This window comes from Gracilinanus agilis, chromosome 2 (assembly GCF_016433145.1).
Source record: "Gracilinanus agilis isolate LMUSP501 chromosome 2, AgileGrace, whole genome shotgun sequence".
Classification (NCBI taxonomy): domain Eukaryota; kingdom Metazoa; phylum Chordata; class Mammalia; order Didelphimorphia; family Didelphidae; genus Gracilinanus; species Gracilinanus agilis.
In genome coordinates, this window is record NC_058131.1 from 652,115,442 (window position 1) to 652,135,861 (window position 20,420).

Genomic DNA, 20,420 nt, shown 5'->3' on the forward strand with positions numbered 1-20,420 from the left:
AAAGGGGCAAAATCAGACCCAGCTCCCGAGTTCATATTCGAATGAGACAGAAAATAACTACTGGATGAGAAGGTAATCTCAGAGCTGGGTCCAGAATCAGGAAGACAGGAATTGATTCAAAACTAGCCTCAGCCACTGACTAGCTGTATGAGCCGGGGCAAGTCATTTCATCCTGTTTGCCCCAGTGTCCTCATCTGCAAAATAAGCTGGAGGAGAAAATGTCAAATTACTCCAGTATCTTTGCAAGAAAACCCCAAATGGATGATGGAGAATGGGACACGACTGAGCAAACGGAATAACAACAAACAGTAAGGTACCCAGGTAAACGCTGTCACACAACCACGTGAAAATAACACCCAACACTACCGGGAGATGCTGCGCATGCGCATTCGGATTGTCAGCTGCACTTCCTTTTTCACCGCTTCCTCCGCATGCGCAGTATCTCCCCCGGCGCCCGGCCCTCTTTTGGAAGCACAGCTGCGAGTGGTGGTGGCGTTGGCGGCGGCGGCGGTGGTGGCTCCGGCGTCTCCTTCATCCGGGTCTCCTGGGCTCTCGTGAGTGTTCGCGCGGTCCAGAACTCCCTTTCTCTTCGCCTTCCTTGGCCCCGCGCCGCTCCAGGTGGAGGCTGCTCCGGCGGCTCCGCAAGGCAGTCGTCTTTGCCCAGGCAAGGCCCTGGGAAGTCTGGGCCGGCTGGAGACCTTTGTCCGCCGCGCCTCCGAGCTCGGGTCTGAGATTCTGGGGCTGACAGCGAGATTCCCGGATGTGCCCCATCGCGTTTACCCCACACTGTGCCTACTCCGCGGGAGGAGGGAGCGAGCGAGAGGGGCCAGGCAGGAGCGGGGGATCCAGGCCAGCCCCCCACGCCTCGGCACTGTGTGACCTCGAGCGAGTCACTTACCCCCCGTGGGGTCCTGGGTAAAGGTGATTCCTTCAGGGATGGGCAAACTCCCACCTGTACACCCCTACGTGGACGAAATCCCTGGCCCGAATCCCATCTTTCCCTTGCCGCCCTTCCCCGCAAAACAACAAAAAAACCAATCCTGTCATTTGCCCTAAGTTCATGGCTGTAGACGAGTTTGGACCAGACTAGTTCTGTTGGGAGATGAAGGAAGACTTAGTTAATAAAAGTCACTGACGGACTAATGGGGGGCAGGTACCCCTGGGAGTTGGTGGGAATTTGATACATTCCTAACCCAGGATTTAAACTTTCGTGGACCCTTTTAGCAGTGGGGTGAAGCCTTTGGACCCCTTCCCAGAATAATATTTTTACGTGCACAAAATAAAACACAGGATGACAAAGGGGAACAATTGTATGGAAGTACAGTTCTCAAACTTAATAAAAAAACAAGTTTACAGAACTGTGTTAATCCCAGGTCCATCTCTGTTTGCAGGGCTGCTGCAGACTTAGCACTTGCCGTCAGAGTTGCTTTTCCCTTTGGCCTTACTGGAAAACCATTTTTCTAACTATTCCATGAGTCTTGTAGTTTGTCTTCACTCGCTAAGATACAAACCTCTGAAATAGCCTTTTAGATAGAGGTATATTTTATCGATTTTTTTTCCAATTTTACCCAGTCCATAAGGATAGCATTTGTGGTGTAGTTGACTTTCTCTTTAAACAAATTAATCTCAAGATTTTGTAGTTGGTTGCTATTTTCAAATGAAATAATTAATGTTGAGGACTAGATAAATGGAAGGTGGTGATATTAATTAAAGCTTAATTGAAAGGTGGTGCTTTTATAAATTAAAAGTAGTATACTTTACATGTGTCTAGGCTAACTTGATGACACAACACTGGTTGCTCATCTGTAAAATAAGGAGATTCGGCCACATTATTTCCAGGGATCTTCCTATAATTTTATGACTTCATAATTTCTCATGTATAAGAAGATTCGATAGTATTACTGTATTTTGTTATTTTTTTAAAACCCTTTGGAATAAATACTATGTTTTGCTTTCAAGGTAGAAACAGCAGTAGGCCTAGGCAGTGGGGGGTGGGGTGGGGGTGGGTAGGTGACTTATTCAGGGTTATACAACTAGGAAGTGTCTGAGGTCAAATTTGAACTGAGTACCTCCTCTCTCTAGGCCTGGCTCTCAAATAACTGAACCATCTAACTGCTCCCCTTTTTATTATATCTTAAAAAATCCTAGATTGACAATTGGAATAGACCTTTTGTCTGGATTGTGCATTAAGGAATCTGTTCATGACATTTCCCAGCATTAGTTATTGAAGTGGTATTGGTGGTTGAGATTTTTGGAAGCATTTGGAATTAACCACTCTCAGATTCTAATCAGTAATGCCTTTAATTTGTAGAGTGCAAACTTCCAAACTATTTTCATGAACATCATTTTTTTTGGATTCTTATAATCATACTTGTAAGGTAAGTAGGGCAAGTATTATTGTTACTTTGTTTTATATATGAAGAAGCTGAGATTTATAGAAATTAAATAACTTGTCTAGGGTCAAAGAAGCACTAATTGGTAGACAAGACTAGAACCCAAGTTTTGAAACTTCTTCTGTGCTGCCTCATCATATGTTGTTGCTTCTGGGTATTGTTTTTGTTTCCCTGCCATGTCTCTTTAGTGGATGATAAGCAGAGAGTGTCTTAGTAGTAGGATACTACTAAACTTTTTTCTCCTTTTTGGACTTAGATGTTGCTTTTTAAAATCTAGAGTGTTGCTTATGGTACAACACATAGTGAAAATAATAATTTGAGTGATTCAAATTGACCACTGCTTTCTTAGTCAACTGAATAGACCAGCATTGATGAAGTATTGGCATGCATGTAACAGGGGAAACTGCTCTGTTGCCCCTCTTCCCAGTGCCTAAGGACATTTTTTGCATGCCCTGCCCCTCTGTCCAGCTGCCCAAATCTAGCACTTCCTCCCTCCGCACTTAGGCTCACAGGCAGCTTGAAGTTGTATTTTGGGCATGGGAACTTGGTTCATTGACACTGGAATAGACTTGTTATCAAGAATACAAACCATAACATAACTTAGTATTTTAGATAAAACTAGGTATCAATATGACCAGTGTTATTATTGGATTTATTTGTTTCAAAATCATGGCCCAATAAGGTTTTTTAACAATAATTAATGTGTATTTAAAATCCTGACTTTATAAAATTGTAAATTTTACAATTATTATTTGACCCTTTGGAAAAATTGGTTTTTGTATTCGATAACAAAGAAGATAAAATATTCAAGCTTTGCTGGAACAAGGATTTAATTTACAAATTTCTTTTTTCAGATATTCTGCAGAAGATGCCAAACGAGACTACTCAACACTCAGATCAAACTCAAGTAAAAGATTATTTAAGTAGCCAGTTTTTCAGCAATGCTGAAGAAACAACCCTTGATTCAGAAAATGGTGGAGCTATTGATGAAATGGAAGAAAGTCTCACCTCTTCTCCTTGTAATAATAGGCCATCTACTTCTTCAGTGGTTGGTATGTTTGAAGTCCCAAGGAAAGGACAGTCAGTATTGCATATAAACAGGCAGCACATTCAGTCTGTGGAGCATAGTGCTCAAGCAGTTGAACTCAAAGGTTTGGGAATTGATGTCTATGACCAAGATGTGTTAGAGCAAGGAGTACTGCGACAAGTAGATAATGCAATTAATGAAGCTAACAGAGCTGCTCAACTAGCTGATGCAGAAAAAGAATACCATTCAGTTCTGGATGATCTCAGGTAAGTGAATACAATCTTTGACTTGGAGTTTGTTGTTTAAGAATTGTGTGAAAAAATTAAAAAGCCATAGCATTTTAGGAGTTAGAGAAAATTCAAGTATGTGCTATTTAAAGTAGAATTTATTATTTTCTTTTAAATTTTATTGAACTTTACCCTGAAGAAATTTAGGTGATAATAGATTAATTTCCTTATTTGACTTGCAAATTCGTCTTCTATGTTAAGTACTTTTTGATTAATTCATAGGATCATAGAATTTATAGCTGGAAAGAGTATTTGGTCACTAGTTCAGTTTTATATGTGAGGAGAGTTAGGGTGAAGTGACTTGACCCCAGCAAGTACCCTTAATATGTAATTGAGGCAGGGATTTGAACCTGTAATGTCTGACATCTGATATAGCTCTCTTTACACTGTATTACCCTGCACTCTAGAACCAGCATAGTCTTTTTTTATCTTCTTTTTTTTTTGTACTGGTGGAAAAGCATTTTGCATTTTCTAGTCATTAAACAACAGTTTAAGACAGAGACTTACTGATTATTTGTTTTGTATTGAAGCTAATTGAGTATTTTAACAAGTTTATACATGTACTTATGAAGTAAATTGCTTTTCCATAGTTTTTGCATGTTGTCTCTCCCAATAGATTGTGAACCTGATTAGAAAAGGGACTGTTTTTTCCTTTTTTTGTGTCTCTGACACTTAGCTCAGAACCTAGGTTGTGAAAAGTATTTAAAAGCTTGTTGACTGACTTGACTAATTGAATTAGAATTATCATATTTTAGAATCAGAAGGGACTTTAAGACTCACAGACAAATCTCTTCTTTAAAGGTAAGGGATCTGGGGCCCAGAGAGTCTAGAGTTGTCTAGTATTACATAGCTAGTTAATGGTAAAATCAAGAAAAGACTAAAACCTGAGACTTATCTATCTTTATACCACAGTTACTTAAGCTCATAACCATTCTCATAGAAGAAAAATTCAAAATTGGACCCATTTTTTTTATCTACCTCATGCAAAGTAATGGTTTGGTCTCTACTCAACTATTTCTTTGTTGGGAGTTGGCATTATCAGTCTAGGCTTTGATTTACTGGGTATAATCTAGGATTGCTTTTGTGCTATTATTTTATAAGTAATGGCTTATATGTGTTTAAACTAGTTGATCTGAATAGGATTGAGAATTAGAAGTACTCTGACACATAAACCTTAGGAAAAAAGTATGATAAATTTTTGGGATGTTTTAGTTTAAAAGTGGCATAGTATATTCAAGATTATATATACTTAAAAAACTCTTAGATTTTGTCAGTCCAAGAGGTTAATTATCCTTTCAGAAAATCTTCAGAAAAGGTACAAACATACCAAGTTGCATAGATGTCAAGCAGAGTTTTAGTTTTATGAAAATTTAAACCTGTATTTTAGAAATAAGGCTTAGATGGCAATTGACCACACATAAAACAATAAAATTCCTTCTCTTAAGGAGATATAATAAAATTTATTTTGTTTTTTTTTTTGTTATTAGAAAAGTTATTAAAGTTTAAAAGTTTAAAAATTGCCCTAGGACTTTATGACAGTGTGTATAATATATGTATGAAGCATAAGGTAAAACAATACTATAAGAACCCCTCAATGCCTACACTTGTTTGACCTGTATCTGTTTTTTGTTTAATCATATGAAATGATCTCATAATTCTAGCCCAGCATTCTCAGTATAAGTAGCATTTGAAGCAAATTGAGTTTTCATCTCATAGCAAATAGAAATTTCGGTTCTGTTAGATAAAGGATATTATTTACTTTCTCATTTATGATGGCCATTATGTCAGAGTGTGTGAAATAAAAGCATATTATATATAAGTTTATATATGTAAAAATCTTGAAATATATGTATATATACACACTATATATGTAAAAAAATCCTGAACTATACATATGCATATCTATTATATATGCACATTATAGTTCATGTTTTAATCAGTTACCATTAATTACTATTTACATGTTCTTTTGTCACACCCATAACCTTAGTCATTAAAGTTTTAAAATATGTAAGATTTTTTTTGATATTTATTTTATTTTATTTTTTAAGCCCTTAACTTCTGTGTATTGGCTCCTAGGTGGAAGAGTGGTAAGGGTGGGCAATGGGGGTCAAGTGACTTGCCCAGGGTCACACAGCTGGGAAGTGTCTGAGGTCAAATTTGAACCCAGGACCTCCCGTCTCTAGGCCTGACTCTCAATCCACTGAGCTACCCAGCTGCCCCCAAAATATGTAAGATTTTTGTGAAGACCCTGTATAAAATACTTTTGAACAAAACAGTGTGAAAAACTGGAAGTATAATGTCAGGTGTGATAGTAAAATAATGAGTTACTCATCAATTACTTATAAAAATCAGTCATTACTTTTAATAATTATACTTCAAATTAAATCATTTAATCTCAGCTGGGCATGATGTCACATATTGTGACTGAGGCTGGTAGATGTCTTGAGTTAGGAAGTTTAGTGTTATAGTAAGACTAAAACTGATAGGATATTTGCACTCTGGTCCTAATGTGGTGAGTCCCTCAATCTGGGTGCTCTTTAACTGCTTTAAGATAGGAAAAACTGGTCCAAAGTGGAAAATGAAGCAGGACAAAACCTCTCTGCTCTTTAGCAATGCTCTTCAGCCCATGTGCCATTCATTGCTACTTTTTTATCCTAGGCAGCCTGGGTGAGATAGGGAGTCTTAGTATAAAAAAAGGAAACATCAGTTATTCCTGAAAGCATCAGGGATTCAGTATTTTTTTTCTAATTAAATGAAAAAAAATTTTAAATTTTTTTGAGGGTGACCTTTTTTAATCATATATACAAATTAATATAGTATGAACAAGATCAGTCTTTAGGTGGCTCAAATAGTTGTCTAGAGTCCAGTAAAATGGTCAGTGCTGATGGTCAGGGAAATCATTGAAACAAGATCCATAAATATAATTTAGTTCAACTTAATGAAACTGATGTCTTTCGTATATTGTTGGAAGCACTGGTGGCAAATATTTAGATTGTACTTGCGAATCAGGCCATGCTGGTTAGAACATACGTGATAAGATTGAGGCCCCTGGCCGAATTTTCAAGGATGGCTTCAGTAGAGCTGCTGGTGCCAGTAGGAAAGCCACAAGACAAAAGGCTTAACATTTTGTTTTTTAAAAATCCATGTACTCTTTTTCTCTCCCTCCTCTATCCCCTCCTTTAAAAAGCAAGGAATTTGATATAGATTATACATGTACAGTCATGCAAAACATATAGGAATTTAATATTAAGGACTGTTTACTCATCCTTGCTGATTATTCCCATATTTGTATTTTGAGTACTTTAGGTGGCAAAATGTTTTTGATAATTATCTCATTATGATGAAATAGTCACAATGCATTGATCTTTGAGAGGACTTAAAAAACTCAGTGCCAACAAAGAGTCCCTGCGATCTCTGACTAGTTGTTCAGCCAACCCCTTTCTTTACCCAGGAAATTTCATTTTATTCCGATCTCATAGCCCTCATTTGTATTTAATCATAAAGACTTGGATTTTTAGTGAAGATTTACATGGATATATAGAGCACAAGAGTGTTGTAGAAAAGTAAAGGACCTGAACTGTGAGATACTGTTTAATGTGAACCTCTCCTTAGAAACTTTTCAGTCTTGGGACCCTGAGCAAGTCACTTAAGTGCTTAACCTTAGATTCCTTATCTGCAGAATGAGAATAATAGGCAAGTTGTTGTAAGGATCAAATAAGAAAATATAAGAGAGGTTCTCAGAAATGAAATTCTGATTGTACATTCACATACAATTCACATATAGACCTTTAAAGAGTCTTTGTATGGGGAATTCTCTGAGCTCATATTTAAAAATGATGTTTGCAAAAGACGGAAGTATGAACATGGAACCAGTGATAGTGCAGACCTATGTTAAGAAAATTAATGTCTAGGATGAACTAAAGCCCATAAGAAAATGTCAAGCACCACAAAAAATGGCTATTTTGGGTTCCTTTGAAACAAGGACAGGGAAGAGATAGGATTCATTCTTTGTGGCAAATTGTATATTGTTAAAAAAAATAATTAAGTTTAGTGATTCTTAATTATTTTACATCTATGCCAAGATGAACGATATACAGACTGGAAAATATAGAACCAACTTAATGAAAAGGAAGTAAAACTTAAGATTGATGAGGAGATAAGAGGGCCCCTTGCTATTCATAAGGTGTTTAACACTCCTGACTTGGATGAATTCTGTCCTAAGGTACTGAAGTAATTTGTAGAAAAGATTTCTAGACATTGTGAAACAGGAGAGACATTTACAAAGCCTTATATCTTATTTTTTAAAAGAGGTAGATTCTGTAAAGAAATTCTACTGGTGACTTTGATGTTAATTCCCAACAAAATTCTAAAACCTATTAGTAAGCAGATGTTTGTAAATACTTAGAAAGAAAAGATATGGTCTTTAGGAGTCAGGAAGGGTACATTAAAAATTAGGCAAAACTACTCTTTTTTGAGGTACGATTACTAGCTTGGTAGATGAGAAAGTGGCTCTAGTTGTGGAGATGTTTCAGCTGTGTCTGACTCTGTGACATTTAGGATTTTCTAGGCAAAGATAATGTAGTGTTTTGACATTTCCTTTTCCAGCTCATTTTACAGATAAGGAAACTGAGACAGTTAGGGTTCAGTGACTTGCCTAGGTTCACACAGTTAATGTTTGAGGACAGATCTGAACTCTAAGATGAGTCTTCTTGACTCTAGGTCTGGAGATCTATCCCCTGTACCACTCAGCTGCCCTAAGTGGCTTTAAAAAGGGGTATTTAGTTCAGTAAGGCATTTGAGCCATTTTCTCTGTAAATCTTTGTAGACAAGCTGGAAAAATTTGGGTTTGGGCTTGATGAAAGTTGAGATTCATAACTGGTTGAACAACTGTTTCCAGAGTGTGCTAATTAATCGTTTGTTATCAACCTGGAAGAAAACCCTTTGTGGCATGCCACTGAACTTGATTCTTTGCCCTGTTACCTTCTTTTTTTTTTTTTTTTAAACAAATGATTTGTATAGCATGCTTATGAAATTTGTGTGTGTAAGAGATCTTGTTAGATTGGAATAATAGACCAGATATTTAAAAATAGATAAATGTCAAGCCCTCCTTAGTCTTATAGCCTTTACTTAGTTATAAATCAACTTTATAAATACTAAGTGGATTAGGAAGCTCATGGTAAAAACATTTAGGAATTATAGTTGACTTCAAGCTCATTATGAATCATTGGTATAGTTGACCAAAATGAAACAAAACAAAAACCAAATACCGAATATGATTATTAGCAATATATTGCCTCAAATAAGGGATCTAATAGCCTTGTTTTATTCTCTTCTCAGACTTGCCTTGGAGTATTGTAAGTTCAGATTTTGTGTTTTCAGCTCACATATTCTAGCACTCTGCTAATAATTAGCATATTTTAAGACTAAGGATTTTAAGGATCAAGTGATTCCCTCTGCTGCTTTAAGATGAGAAATTTCTGGGGGCAGCTGGGTAGCTCAGTGGATTGAGAGTCAGGCCTAGAGATGGGAGGTCCTAGGTTCAAGTCTGGCCTCAGACACTTCCCAGCTGTGTGACTCTGGGCAAGTCACTTGACCCCCATTGCCTAGCCCTTACCATTCTTCTGCCTTGGTGCCAATACACAGTATTGATTTCCGAGACAGAAGGAAAGGGTTTAAAAAAAAAAAAAAGATGAGAAATTTCTATTAGATAAAACGTTAGGTGTATAATCAGTCATTTTGAGCCCTCAAGCTTATTCATAAATAAGTCTGGCTCTCTGATTTAATTTACAGTATATATCTATCTCTACTTAATTCCTGGCCTGTTGGTGATTGAGACAAAACTCAAATTACTGGAAACAGTTGGGTAAAGAAGCAGCAGAAGTCATGGTGTCTGTGGAAAAGAGCAGATCTTTTCTTGCAGCTTGTCTCAGTCTTTGAGGAAGTGGGTACAACAGGTGACATTTAGTTCAAGTCTTTTGCTCTGAAATCATTATAGCCCTGTAAGCCCTCTTTTTGGTATCTCACTTCTTTGGCATAGCTGAATTCTACTTTTTGCTTCTTCTGGTTTCCCCTGGGCTGCTGTTTTTTTTTTCTGGCTCTGCTTTGGGTGGACTCCCTCTTTCCTCTGTGTTTGTTGGACTCTCAGATTCTCTCCTTTGCAAATGCTCAAGTGCTAAAGTATGGACAGAAGAAAGCCACCAGAATGGTGAATTTTTGTTATCTAGAGAAGAGTTAAAGAAAGTAATGGTTACGGTTACTAAGATCTAGGCTGGATCTTAGGGACATATTTTAAGAATTCTTTGTGAGTTTATAATGCAGTATTAAGAATAACAGGTTAATGTTTTAAAGGAACAGGAAATCTTTCCAACAGAAATGAAATGAACCACTACCTAGGAACCACATTAAGGCTGGTCAGTCAACAAACATTTCTTTCTTTATTTGACATTCACTGTGAGTATTTAGAGGCTGATTGGCTACTTATCAGAAATGTTAAGGTAGGCATTCATGTATTGGGAATGGTGGATGTAGTGGATGATCTTAAAGATTCTTTCTAGTACATAGATTCTGAGTTTAAGAGCTAATAGCTTTTTAACATATTTATCAAAAATATTTAACAAGGACAGGAGCATAGCAACTTAATGTGGATCTGTATCATGAAAATTGAAATGTTTATTGCCAATGCTTTTAGAAATAATATGATAGCTCTTTGCCATACATTGGACAATGAATTCCTTTTTTCAAGGTAAAATAACAAAAATTTGAGGAAGGAATTACTAAAATTGAGGGTCAAATTTAAACATGTTTTAAACTATTTTTATTCAGATTTAAACCTGTTTTAAACTATTTTATTCAGATTTTTCAAGGTAAAATAAAAATTTGAGGAAGGAATTACTAAAATTGAGGGTCAAATTTAAACCTGTTTTAAACTGTTTTTAGATGAATAATAATGTGAGAGTTTGTTATTTCCTTTGTAAGGGAATTCTTTCCATCAATATAGGACCCATGTGTCACTTATTAGAGAAAGATTAGGGAGTTATCTGAGGCTGAGAATGTAAGTGGCTTACTCATAGTCACAGTAAAAATTGTGACAGGTGGGATTTCTTGATCTCTGACTCAGAATAGAGGAATCAGGACCTCCAACTCAGAATAAATAAACCAAGAGTCAGTTGGTACAGTGCATCTTTAATTGGACAGGACCAGGGAATGTGCACATTGTCTAAGGGGGAAAAAGGGGTTTTATGGGTTCAATATATTAAAAGATGGTCGCCAGAGGATTGAACTATTATCAATCCTCAATTAAGAATAATCTCAAGTCAAAATTGACTTTTATGGAAGTTTATTTATAATTAGGAAGGTTGAAGGTAGGGAAATTGAGAGAGAGAAACTCTGGCCCGGATCAGAGGCCCGGACCAGGTAAGAATTTAGAGGCCCCAGCAGAGGGGCACAGAGGTTAATTAAACAAGGCTTCTAGCTTCAAGACCTCCTCCAATAAGAGAGGCAAAAGAGGCCTCCTTGAGGGTAGAGCCTCCAGAAACACCAAGGGAAGAGAGAGAGAGTCAGCCTAACTTACCCACATGACAATTCAAAAGGAAGTAGTCTGAGCTCTCACCAGAGATCCTTCTACACCAAGTTCAAAATACCAACTGCCTCCACAGGAAGTTACCATCATATTTAAAAGATAGCATCTTTTATCACTTTCTGCATCCACCTCCAATTTGCATGTCCAATCACAATAGATGATTCTCATAGTACTGCCTAGGGGGCAGTCAGTTGATTCTGATTTGTCACCCACTTGGGTAATGGACCTCCCAGAATTAGAAGTGTTCTCACTTTTGGTGATTAAATCTAAAGATGGGCAGTGTAGACTTAATCTAATTATCACAAATTTGACACCTTGAGTATAAAGAGTTTAAGTGCCTAAGCATAGGGGCTTTTAAAGCAAAAATCACTGAGGAGAAGGAGAGAAAGAAGAGCTTACAAAGCAAAAAGCAAAATGAACAACATCATGGAATTAAGTACAAAATAAATGGTTACAGAGTTGAGGCTCAGGTACCACCAACATGATTGGTCAGAAGTTTGAAAATTGGGGGCTAGCAACAAACTCCCTTTTTTCCACAGGACTTAAGAACAGCTCATTGTTGGGAGTTCAGGAGCAAGATAACGCCCTAAACTTTTGGACAGCAAAGCAGACATCCTTGAAGGATAACGTGGTAGTTGTATATACTAATATTACATGTACATTAATGGATATATTATTAATTAGACATTAATGGACATATAAAGCCTACAAATGCAAATAATGGTTTTTCTAATGTGTACTGAATCTAAACCAGCCTTAGAAATGAAAATGCTCAGTTTGGGACTTCTTATGACCCTTTTGATTATTTTTGTAGTTAACAGTAATAGGCCCAACAATCCTCTTTCTTTCATGCTAAGTTCTCCAAAGCCAGCAAAAATTATTAGCAGGACTGGATTTCTAAACTTAATCCATTACAGACCAGCTGAATTCTGAACTAAGTTCAGAAACAAAGAATCCTGACTAAAGTGATTGTTAGAAAGCAGGCAAAGAGTTCTGCTAAAAGAGTGGCAAAGACTGTGGAAGAGAAGAAAGCTTTCATGGGACCACTCAAAAGGGACCATGTGGCTAAAGAAGAAGCTGCCTAATGTTTCCAGACTAATTCAGAGCTGATGGATTTTCAATAAATTGAAATTATTTTCCATTCCAAAACAATAAAAAAAGTAAGAGTGGCAGAATAAAATTCATTTTCACAGATTTGACCCAAGCCGTTCTGACTTCCAGTGGAACACTCTATCCACTGCCCAGTAATGCCAAACTCAAATTGAAACAGGGCCCTTTGGACCAGCATTTTGACTTAGTAAACCACAAGTTAACATTATCTATGTTCTGTTGCATTTTTATTTCATTTAACATCTCCCAATTACATTTTAATCTGGTTTGGGCTAAAAATGAATTTGACACCTCTGACTACATCATGCTACTTCTTTTTCTTGAAGATGTAATAATTTAAATAATAAATTTAAATTTATTTGTCATAAATTTAATTTAAATAGCATTTAATTAATTTAAATTTAATAATTTCAAATAAACAATTTGAATAACAAATAACAAATTTAAAAATTCAGAGAAAATTTCCAAGTTTGGGAATCTTCCACAATGGGTATTTAAAAGTTATGCTTACTTTCTTTAGTATTAATGGACAGTTCCTTTTATATGACCTACAAATGCTAGTAATGGTTTTTCTAATATGTGCTGAAATTAAACTAGTCATAGAAATGAAAATTACCAGTTTGGGGCCTTTTGTTACCCTTTTGATTATTTTTGTAGTCAACAGTAAGAATTCTAGTTTATTATTAATTATATCTCTACTTAAATACAGTATAGAATGTTTTTGGTTCTTGGCATCTTCCTGTTATTAAAATTGAAAAATACCTACAGTGAAGTGGAAAACAATTGTTTTTCTTATTTTTCAGGTCATGTACAACATCTCTAAAGCAAATTAATACAATTATTGAGCATCTTAGTCCTCAAGCTGTCAACAACAAAGATGTCAACAGAAAACTAGATTCTGTAAAACGACAGAAAGATAACAAGGTGATTGGAAAAAAGTGTTCACTATTTTCTGTCATAAAAAGATAGCACATGGAGGCTCGTTTATGGAACATTGTACAAAGTATATACATATCTCAATGTTAGCTTAAATTTTTATTTTTAGTTCTGATATTTTAATTATTTCAACTATAACATTGCATTAGTATGTTGAACATAAACAGAAACACAGAAATTTCTTCATTGAGTTTATATCATTGGGATTTATATGGAATGAAAATCCTGAGTTTATCTTCTTTTATTTTACTTGTTTTTATTTTATTTATTATATTTATTTTATTTTACTCTTTCTCTTACCTATTTTCACTTTTGCAAACCTTTTCCTATATTCACTCTTCACAGTGCAAACACATTTTTGTCTCCTGCCCTCTTACGTCCTGTCTTCCTGTTTTGTGTGTAAGCTATAGCATTCCTACTTTCCTTCAAGAGTTAATGAAAAGGAGCAGCTGGGTGGCTTTATTGGATTTAGAGCCAGGCCGAGTGACAGGAGGTCTGGGGTTCAAATGTGGCCTCAGATACTTCTTAGCTGTGTGACCCTGGGCAAGTCACTTAACCCCCATTGCCTAGCTTTTACAACTCTTCTGCCTTGGAACCAATACACAGTATTGATTCTAAGATGGAAGGTAAAGGTTTAAGAAAATTAATCACTTAATCCTTAAAATAACCCTGTGTAGGCACTATTATCACCCTTATTTTACAGAGCAAAAAGGATGAAGAGGAGAGATGTTATAGATGTTTACAGATGAAGAGGAGAGAAGTTAAGAGACTTGTCGAGGTCTTCTTAGAACATTTAACATTTGATCTGTCTCATCTTTTTCAATAAGCTGATAAAATCATTACTAATTTGGGGTCTAGAATATGTGTGCATAAAGTTCTTCTTTTTCACTTTGACTTAATGTTTCAAATTTTTATAAATATTAATGCTAACCTTTTGAATTTAAGATACTTTTTCTAAATTGAATATTTGGTATTTCCAGGAAAAACAATTAAAGAAGATTAAAGCCAAACAGAGACGTCTTCAAGCCATCATTGGTGGGACAGAGAGAGATATTGAAGTAAATCTTGTGGATTTAGAAGATGAAGGTGAGAGAATTTAAATCTCTTTCTGTGTTACTGTCATATGTCTTGTGCTTTTGTCATAGAAGGATAATTGATTAGGATAATTGGGGTTTTTGCCAGTATGGCTGAATAATACATTTCTGTGACTTGTCTGTTCTCATCCATATTAATTATCTTGAAACTTAGGGAAGTTTACATGAGATAGGCTGACCTAGTTTTAAATCATTTCATGAAACACTTAAGAGTATGAGAGAACAGAGACAAGGGAAGGGACAGATTCAGAGGAAAGGGTACAACCAGGTCTGACTGACCCCGACACAACTGATTCTTGACAACTTTGTATCTTCTAGTTGAGAAGAGAAGTATTGCCATTCCTTGAATCTAATGTAGTTCAATGATTGTCCTATGAGAGACCACCTTTGGACTAGGTAAATCCAGACTATGCCAAAGCTTCTGAAGCTTTCATTATCTTCTGTGCAACCTTTGGTTTTCTGGGAACAGGCAAGGATCTGTTTCAGGTATGTCTTAGAGAAACCTGATGAGGCCAGTTCTGGGACAGCTGGGTCATAGGATCATAGATTTTGTGCTGGGAAGGATGCTAGAGTTCTTTTAGTCCAGGCTGCTACTTTATAGATGAAGACACAGAATCCCAGGGAGGCATATCATTTATTTTGCTAGTCTAAATCAAGTTTCCTTTCACTTTGATACTTTGAAAAGGAGGCACCAATAATTGATTGGGGAAGCCTTTGATGTGCAGACAGTAATTTCCAGAGAAGGGCAAGAAAAGAGGGAATATCTAAAGTAAGGGGTAGTTTGCTTCAAGGGAAGCTAGACTTAAAGCAACAGTGACAACAACAGAGCTTAGGAGAAAATCCTATTGTCAAAATAAATTTAGAAAAATTCTCTATACCAAGCAAGTCACATATATCTATTAAGTTACATAGTTTTTTAAAGAGAGAAAATAGAATTGTTCCTCAATACATTAGGGGCTGTGGATACACTTTACTATGCTTAATAAAATAGAAATTTTAACACCTAACAATAGTTCGATGAAGGTAAGTTAACATCTTAATTGAATTGCATAAGCATAGCATCATCAAACCATACTCAGAATCATCCTGGAACTATACAGCTTTGCAGTTTTTCTGTATGATTTTAGTGGCCATTATCATTTCCTCCTTGAATTAGAAATATATGACTCATAGCATTTATATTCTCTAAGAGAAGATTGCATTTACTTTATAATTTGACAAAAGGGTAATTTTAAAATATTATTTTCCATATTGGTCATTATTGTAAGAGCACATTCATATAAAACCAAAACCCCAAAATAAAAATGTAAATATACTGATGTGAAAGATCATCTGCTTTGATTCACATCTATCTGACTCCAACAGTTCTTTCTCTAGAGGTGGGTAGCATTCTCTGTCATAAGTCTTTTAGGATTGTCCCAGATCATTGTATTGCATTGCATCAGAGTAGACAAGTTTTCACATTTGATCATTGTACAATATTGCTGTTACTATGTTAAACATATCACTGAAAAAACAACTGACCTAGAAAATAGATCCAGGAGAGAAAGTCATGATAAAAATAAACAACTTGGACATCATAATACAAGAAATTATCAAAGAAAACTGCCCAGATATTCTTGAATAAGAAAATAAAATAGAAATTGAAAGAATGCACAGATCATCTCCAGAAAGAAATACTCAAATGACAGTCTCCAGGAATATAATAGCTAAATTCAAGATCACCCAAGCCAAGGAGAAAATACCACAAGCAACCAGAAAGAAACAATTCAAATACCATGGAGCTACAATCAGGATCACATAGGACTTGGCAGTTTCCACATTAAAGGATCTGAATGGAATATGATATTCAGGAGGGTGAAAGATCTAGGTTTAAAACCTAGGGTCACCTATTCATCTGAGAATATTCTTTCAAGGGAAAAAATGGAAATTTATTAAGATAGAAGATTTCCTAGAATTTCTGAGGAAAAAACCAGACTTAAAGAAAAAATCTGAAGTCCAATCATGAGATCCAAGAGAAGCCTAAAAATGTAAATAAAAAGAGAAAATTTAAGGGACTCAATAAGGTCTAACTGTATTCCTACATGGAAAGAGGATTATCAGTAATTCTTAAACATTATTCTTTGTAGTAGAGCAGATAGAAAGAATATACTTAGAGGGTGGGGAAGTAAGCTGATTATGATGATGCAAAAAACATCAAGGTGTGAAAAAGGATTGCAGTGAGAGAAAAGGGAAGGGAGAGATGGAATGGGGTAAATTAGGTAACAAAGAGGCATGAAAAATTATTATGGTGGAGGGGAGGATGAGGTGGCGACGAGCAATGCTTAAACTTTACTCTCCTTGTAACTGGCTCAGAAAAGGAATAATGGCCATATTCATTAGGGTATGGAACTATATCTCACTCTACAGAGAAGTAGAAAGGGAATAAGACTAGGGAAGTGGGGGATAGTAATTTGAGGGAGGAGGAAATGGGAGGGGTGATAAAAGCAAAACAGTGGTGAGGAAGAGTGAAAGAAAAACAAGTAGGATCAAAAAGGGGAAAATAAGATGAGGGGCAATTCACAATTAGTAATCATAACTGTGGATGTGATTGGGATGAAGTCATCCAAAAAACAGGAGCAGATAGCAGAGCGGATTAAAAACCAGAATGCTACTATATATTGTTTACAAGAAACACATTTGAGGAAGGGTGACACACAGAATAAAGGTAAAAGGCTAGAGCAGAATTTATTATGCAGCATCTAAAGCAGTGGTTCCCAAACTTTTTTGGCCTACCGCCCCCTTTCCAGAAAAAATATTACTTAGCGCCCCCTGTCACATATTATCACTGCCCCCTTACAGTTATTTACCACCCCCAAATGCACATGTGGCCATCACCGCTCCCCCCTGGATCGCTGCAGCACCCACCAGGGGGCAGTGGCGCTCACTTTGGGAATCACTGAACTAAAGTAAAAAAAGCAGGAGTAGCAATCATGATCTCAGACAAAGCTAAAGCAAAACCAGATCTGATTAAAAGAGATAAGGAAGGAAATTACATCTTGCTAAAAGGTACTATAAACAGTGAAGTAATATCAGTTCTAAATATGTATACACCAAATAGTATAGCATCCAGATTTTTAAAGGAGAAACTAAAGGACCTTAAGGAGGAAATACATAGTAAAATTATACTAGAGGGGAACCTCAACCTTCCCATATGTGATCTAGATAAATTAAACCAAAAAATAAATAAGTAAGGGCAGCTGGGTAGCTCAGTGGAGTGAGAGTCAGACCTAGAGACAGGAGGTCCTAGGTTCAAACCCGGCCTCAGCCACTTCCCAGCTGTGTGACCCTGGGCAAGTCACTTGACCCCCATTGCCCACCCTTACCAATCTTCCACCTATGAGACAATACACCGAAGTACAAGGGTTAAAAAAAAATAAATAAATAAGTAAGAAGTAAGAGAAATGAATGAAATTTTAGAAAAATTTTAGAAAAAAGAGTTAATAGATATCTGGAGAAAATTGAATAGGGATAAAAATGAATATACCTGCTTTTCAGCAGCACATGGTATATATACAAAGATGGACCATGTACTAGGGTATAAAAACATCACTAACAAATGCAGAAAAGAAAAAAATAATAAATGCAACTTTTTCAGATCATAACGTGATAAAAATTATAATTAATAAGGGTTCTTGGAAAGGCAGATTGAAAATTAATTGGAAACTAAATAATCTAATTCTTCAAAACTGGTGGGTTAAAGAACAAAACAGAAATAATTACTGATTTCATTGAAGAGAATGACAATGAGGAGACAACATATCAAAATTTATGGGATACAGTCAAAACAGTACTTAGGGGAAAATTTATATCCCTGAGTACCTCAAAGTAGAGAAAGAGTAGATCAATGAATTGGGCATGCAACTAAAAAAACTAGAAAAAGAACAAATTAAAAGCCCTCAGAAAAAGACTAAATTGGAAATCTTAAAAATCAAAGGAGAAATTAATAATATTGAAAGTAAAATAACTATTAAACTAATAAATAAGACTAGGAATTGAAAACAAATAAAATAGATAATGTATTGGTTAATCTAACAAAAAAAGAAAGAAGAGAATCAAATGATCAGTATCAAAAATGAAAAGGGAATAACACCTCTAATGAAGATGAAATTAAGGCAATTATTAGGAGTTATTTTGCCTAGTTATATGTCAATAAATGACAATCTAGGTGAAATGGATGAATATTTAGAAAAATATAAATTGCCTACATTAACAAAAGAGGAAATAGATTATTTAATAATCCCATCTCAGAAAAAGAATTTGAACAAGTCATCAATGAACTCCCCTGGAAAAAGTCCCCAGTGACAGATGGATTCACAAGTGAATTCTAAACATCTAAAGAACAACTAATCCCAATACTATACAAACTTTTTGACAAAATAAGCAAAGAATGAGCCTCACCAAAATCTTTTCATGACACAAATATGGTACTGATACCTAAGCCAGGAAGACCAAAAACAGAGAAAGAAAACTATAGACCAGGGGTCGGCAATGTATGGCTCTCAAGACATATTTGGCTCTTTTGAGGGCCAGATATGGCTCTTTCTGCAGGAGCCATGAAGTCATTTTTTTCAGGCGCTGTTACAGGAGCGCGCACTGTTACAGGAGCTCGCACTGTTAGCTCTGTACGGCTCTCACAAAATTACATTTTAAAAAATGTGGCGTTTATGGCTCTCATGGCCAAAAAGGTTGCCGACCCCTGCTATAGACCAATCTCCTTAATGAACCTAGATGCAAAAGTCTTAAATAAAATACTAGCAATGAGAGTACAAGAAGTTATCACAAGGATTATTCATTATGACCAGGTGGGATTTATACCAGGAATGCAAGGCTGGTTTAATATTAGGAAAACCATTCACATAATTGACCATATCAGTAATCAAACTAACAGAAATCATAGCATTTTCTCAATAGATGCAGAAAAAGCCTTTGACAAAATACAACACTCATTCCTATTGAAAACACTAGAAAGTATAGGAATAAAAGGGCCTTTCCTTATAATAATAAGTGGTATTTATTTAAAACTATCAGCAAGTATCATCTGCAGTGGGGCTAAAAAAAAGCCTTCCCAATAAGATCAGGGGTGAAATGAAGTAAGGATGCCCATTATCACCATCATTATTTAATATCGTACTAGAACTGCTAGCTGTAGTAATTAGAGAAGAAAAAGAAATTGAAGGAATTAAAGTAGGAAATGAGGAAACTAAACTGTCACTCTTTGCAGATGATATGATGGTATCCTTAGAGAATCCTAGAAAATCAACTAAAAGGCTAGTGGAAATAATTAACAACTTTAACAAAGTTTCAGGGTACAAGATAAACCCCCACAAATCATCAGCATTTCTGTGTATTTCCAATAAAATTCAGCAGCAGGAGTTAGAAAGATAAACTTCATTTAAAAATCACTCTAGACAATATAAAATATTTAGGAATCTAAAAAGTTTCTAGTGGAAACAATGAATAACTTTAGCAAAATTGCAGAATACAAGATAAGCCCCCATAAATCATCAGCATTTCTATATATTTGTAACAAAAATCAGCAGCAAGAGTTAAAAAGAAACACTCCATTTAAAATCACTAGACAATATAAAATATTTATAAATCTATCTACTCAAATGCAGGAATTATATGAACACAATTACAAAATACTTTCCACACAAATAAAATTAGTTCTAAAAATTAAATCTAAATCTAAAATTAAAAAAAAAACTAGATCTAAAAATTAAATCTAAATCAAAAAATATATTTCAAAACAACTCAAAACAACATCTTACACCTAGAAGAGTAGCCTGTATGGCATCAAAGGAAAGTAATAAATGCTGGAGGGGATATGGCAAAACTGGGACTTTATTGCATTGCTGGTGAAGTTGTGAATTGATCCAACCATTCTGGAAGGCAATTTGGAATTATGTCCAAAGGGCTTTAAGAGAATGCATGTCCTTTGATCCAGCA

The 20,420-nt window shown here is 35.7% G+C and overlaps 2 protein-coding genes across 2 annotated transcripts in view; one reads left to right on the plus strand and one right to left on the minus strand.

The window, feature by feature from the left end:
- The first annotated feature begins 483 nt into the window (after nt 1-483).
- Nucleotides 484-20,420, plus strand: part of ERCC6 (ERCC excision repair 6, chromatin remodeling factor) — a 102,325-nt gene continuing 82,388 nt past the window's right edge. The window contains exons 1-4 of the mRNA XM_044665771.1: nt 484-554; nt 3,248-3,686; nt 13,203-13,323; nt 14,316-14,421. Of these exons, the coding sequence (XP_044521706.1) occupies nt 3,262-3,686; nt 13,203-13,323; nt 14,316-14,421 (652 nt within the window). The 5' untranslated portion in view covers nt 484-554; nt 3,248-3,261. The remainder of the gene's footprint in view (nt 555-3,247; nt 3,687-13,202; nt 13,324-14,315; nt 14,422-20,420) is intronic.
- Nucleotides 6,636-11,286, minus strand: LOC123236625 (40S ribosomal protein S29-like). The gene is given in 2 exon segments (XM_044662991.1): nt 6,636-6,794; nt 11,281-11,286. Coding segments are annotated over 2 exon segments (165 nt in total).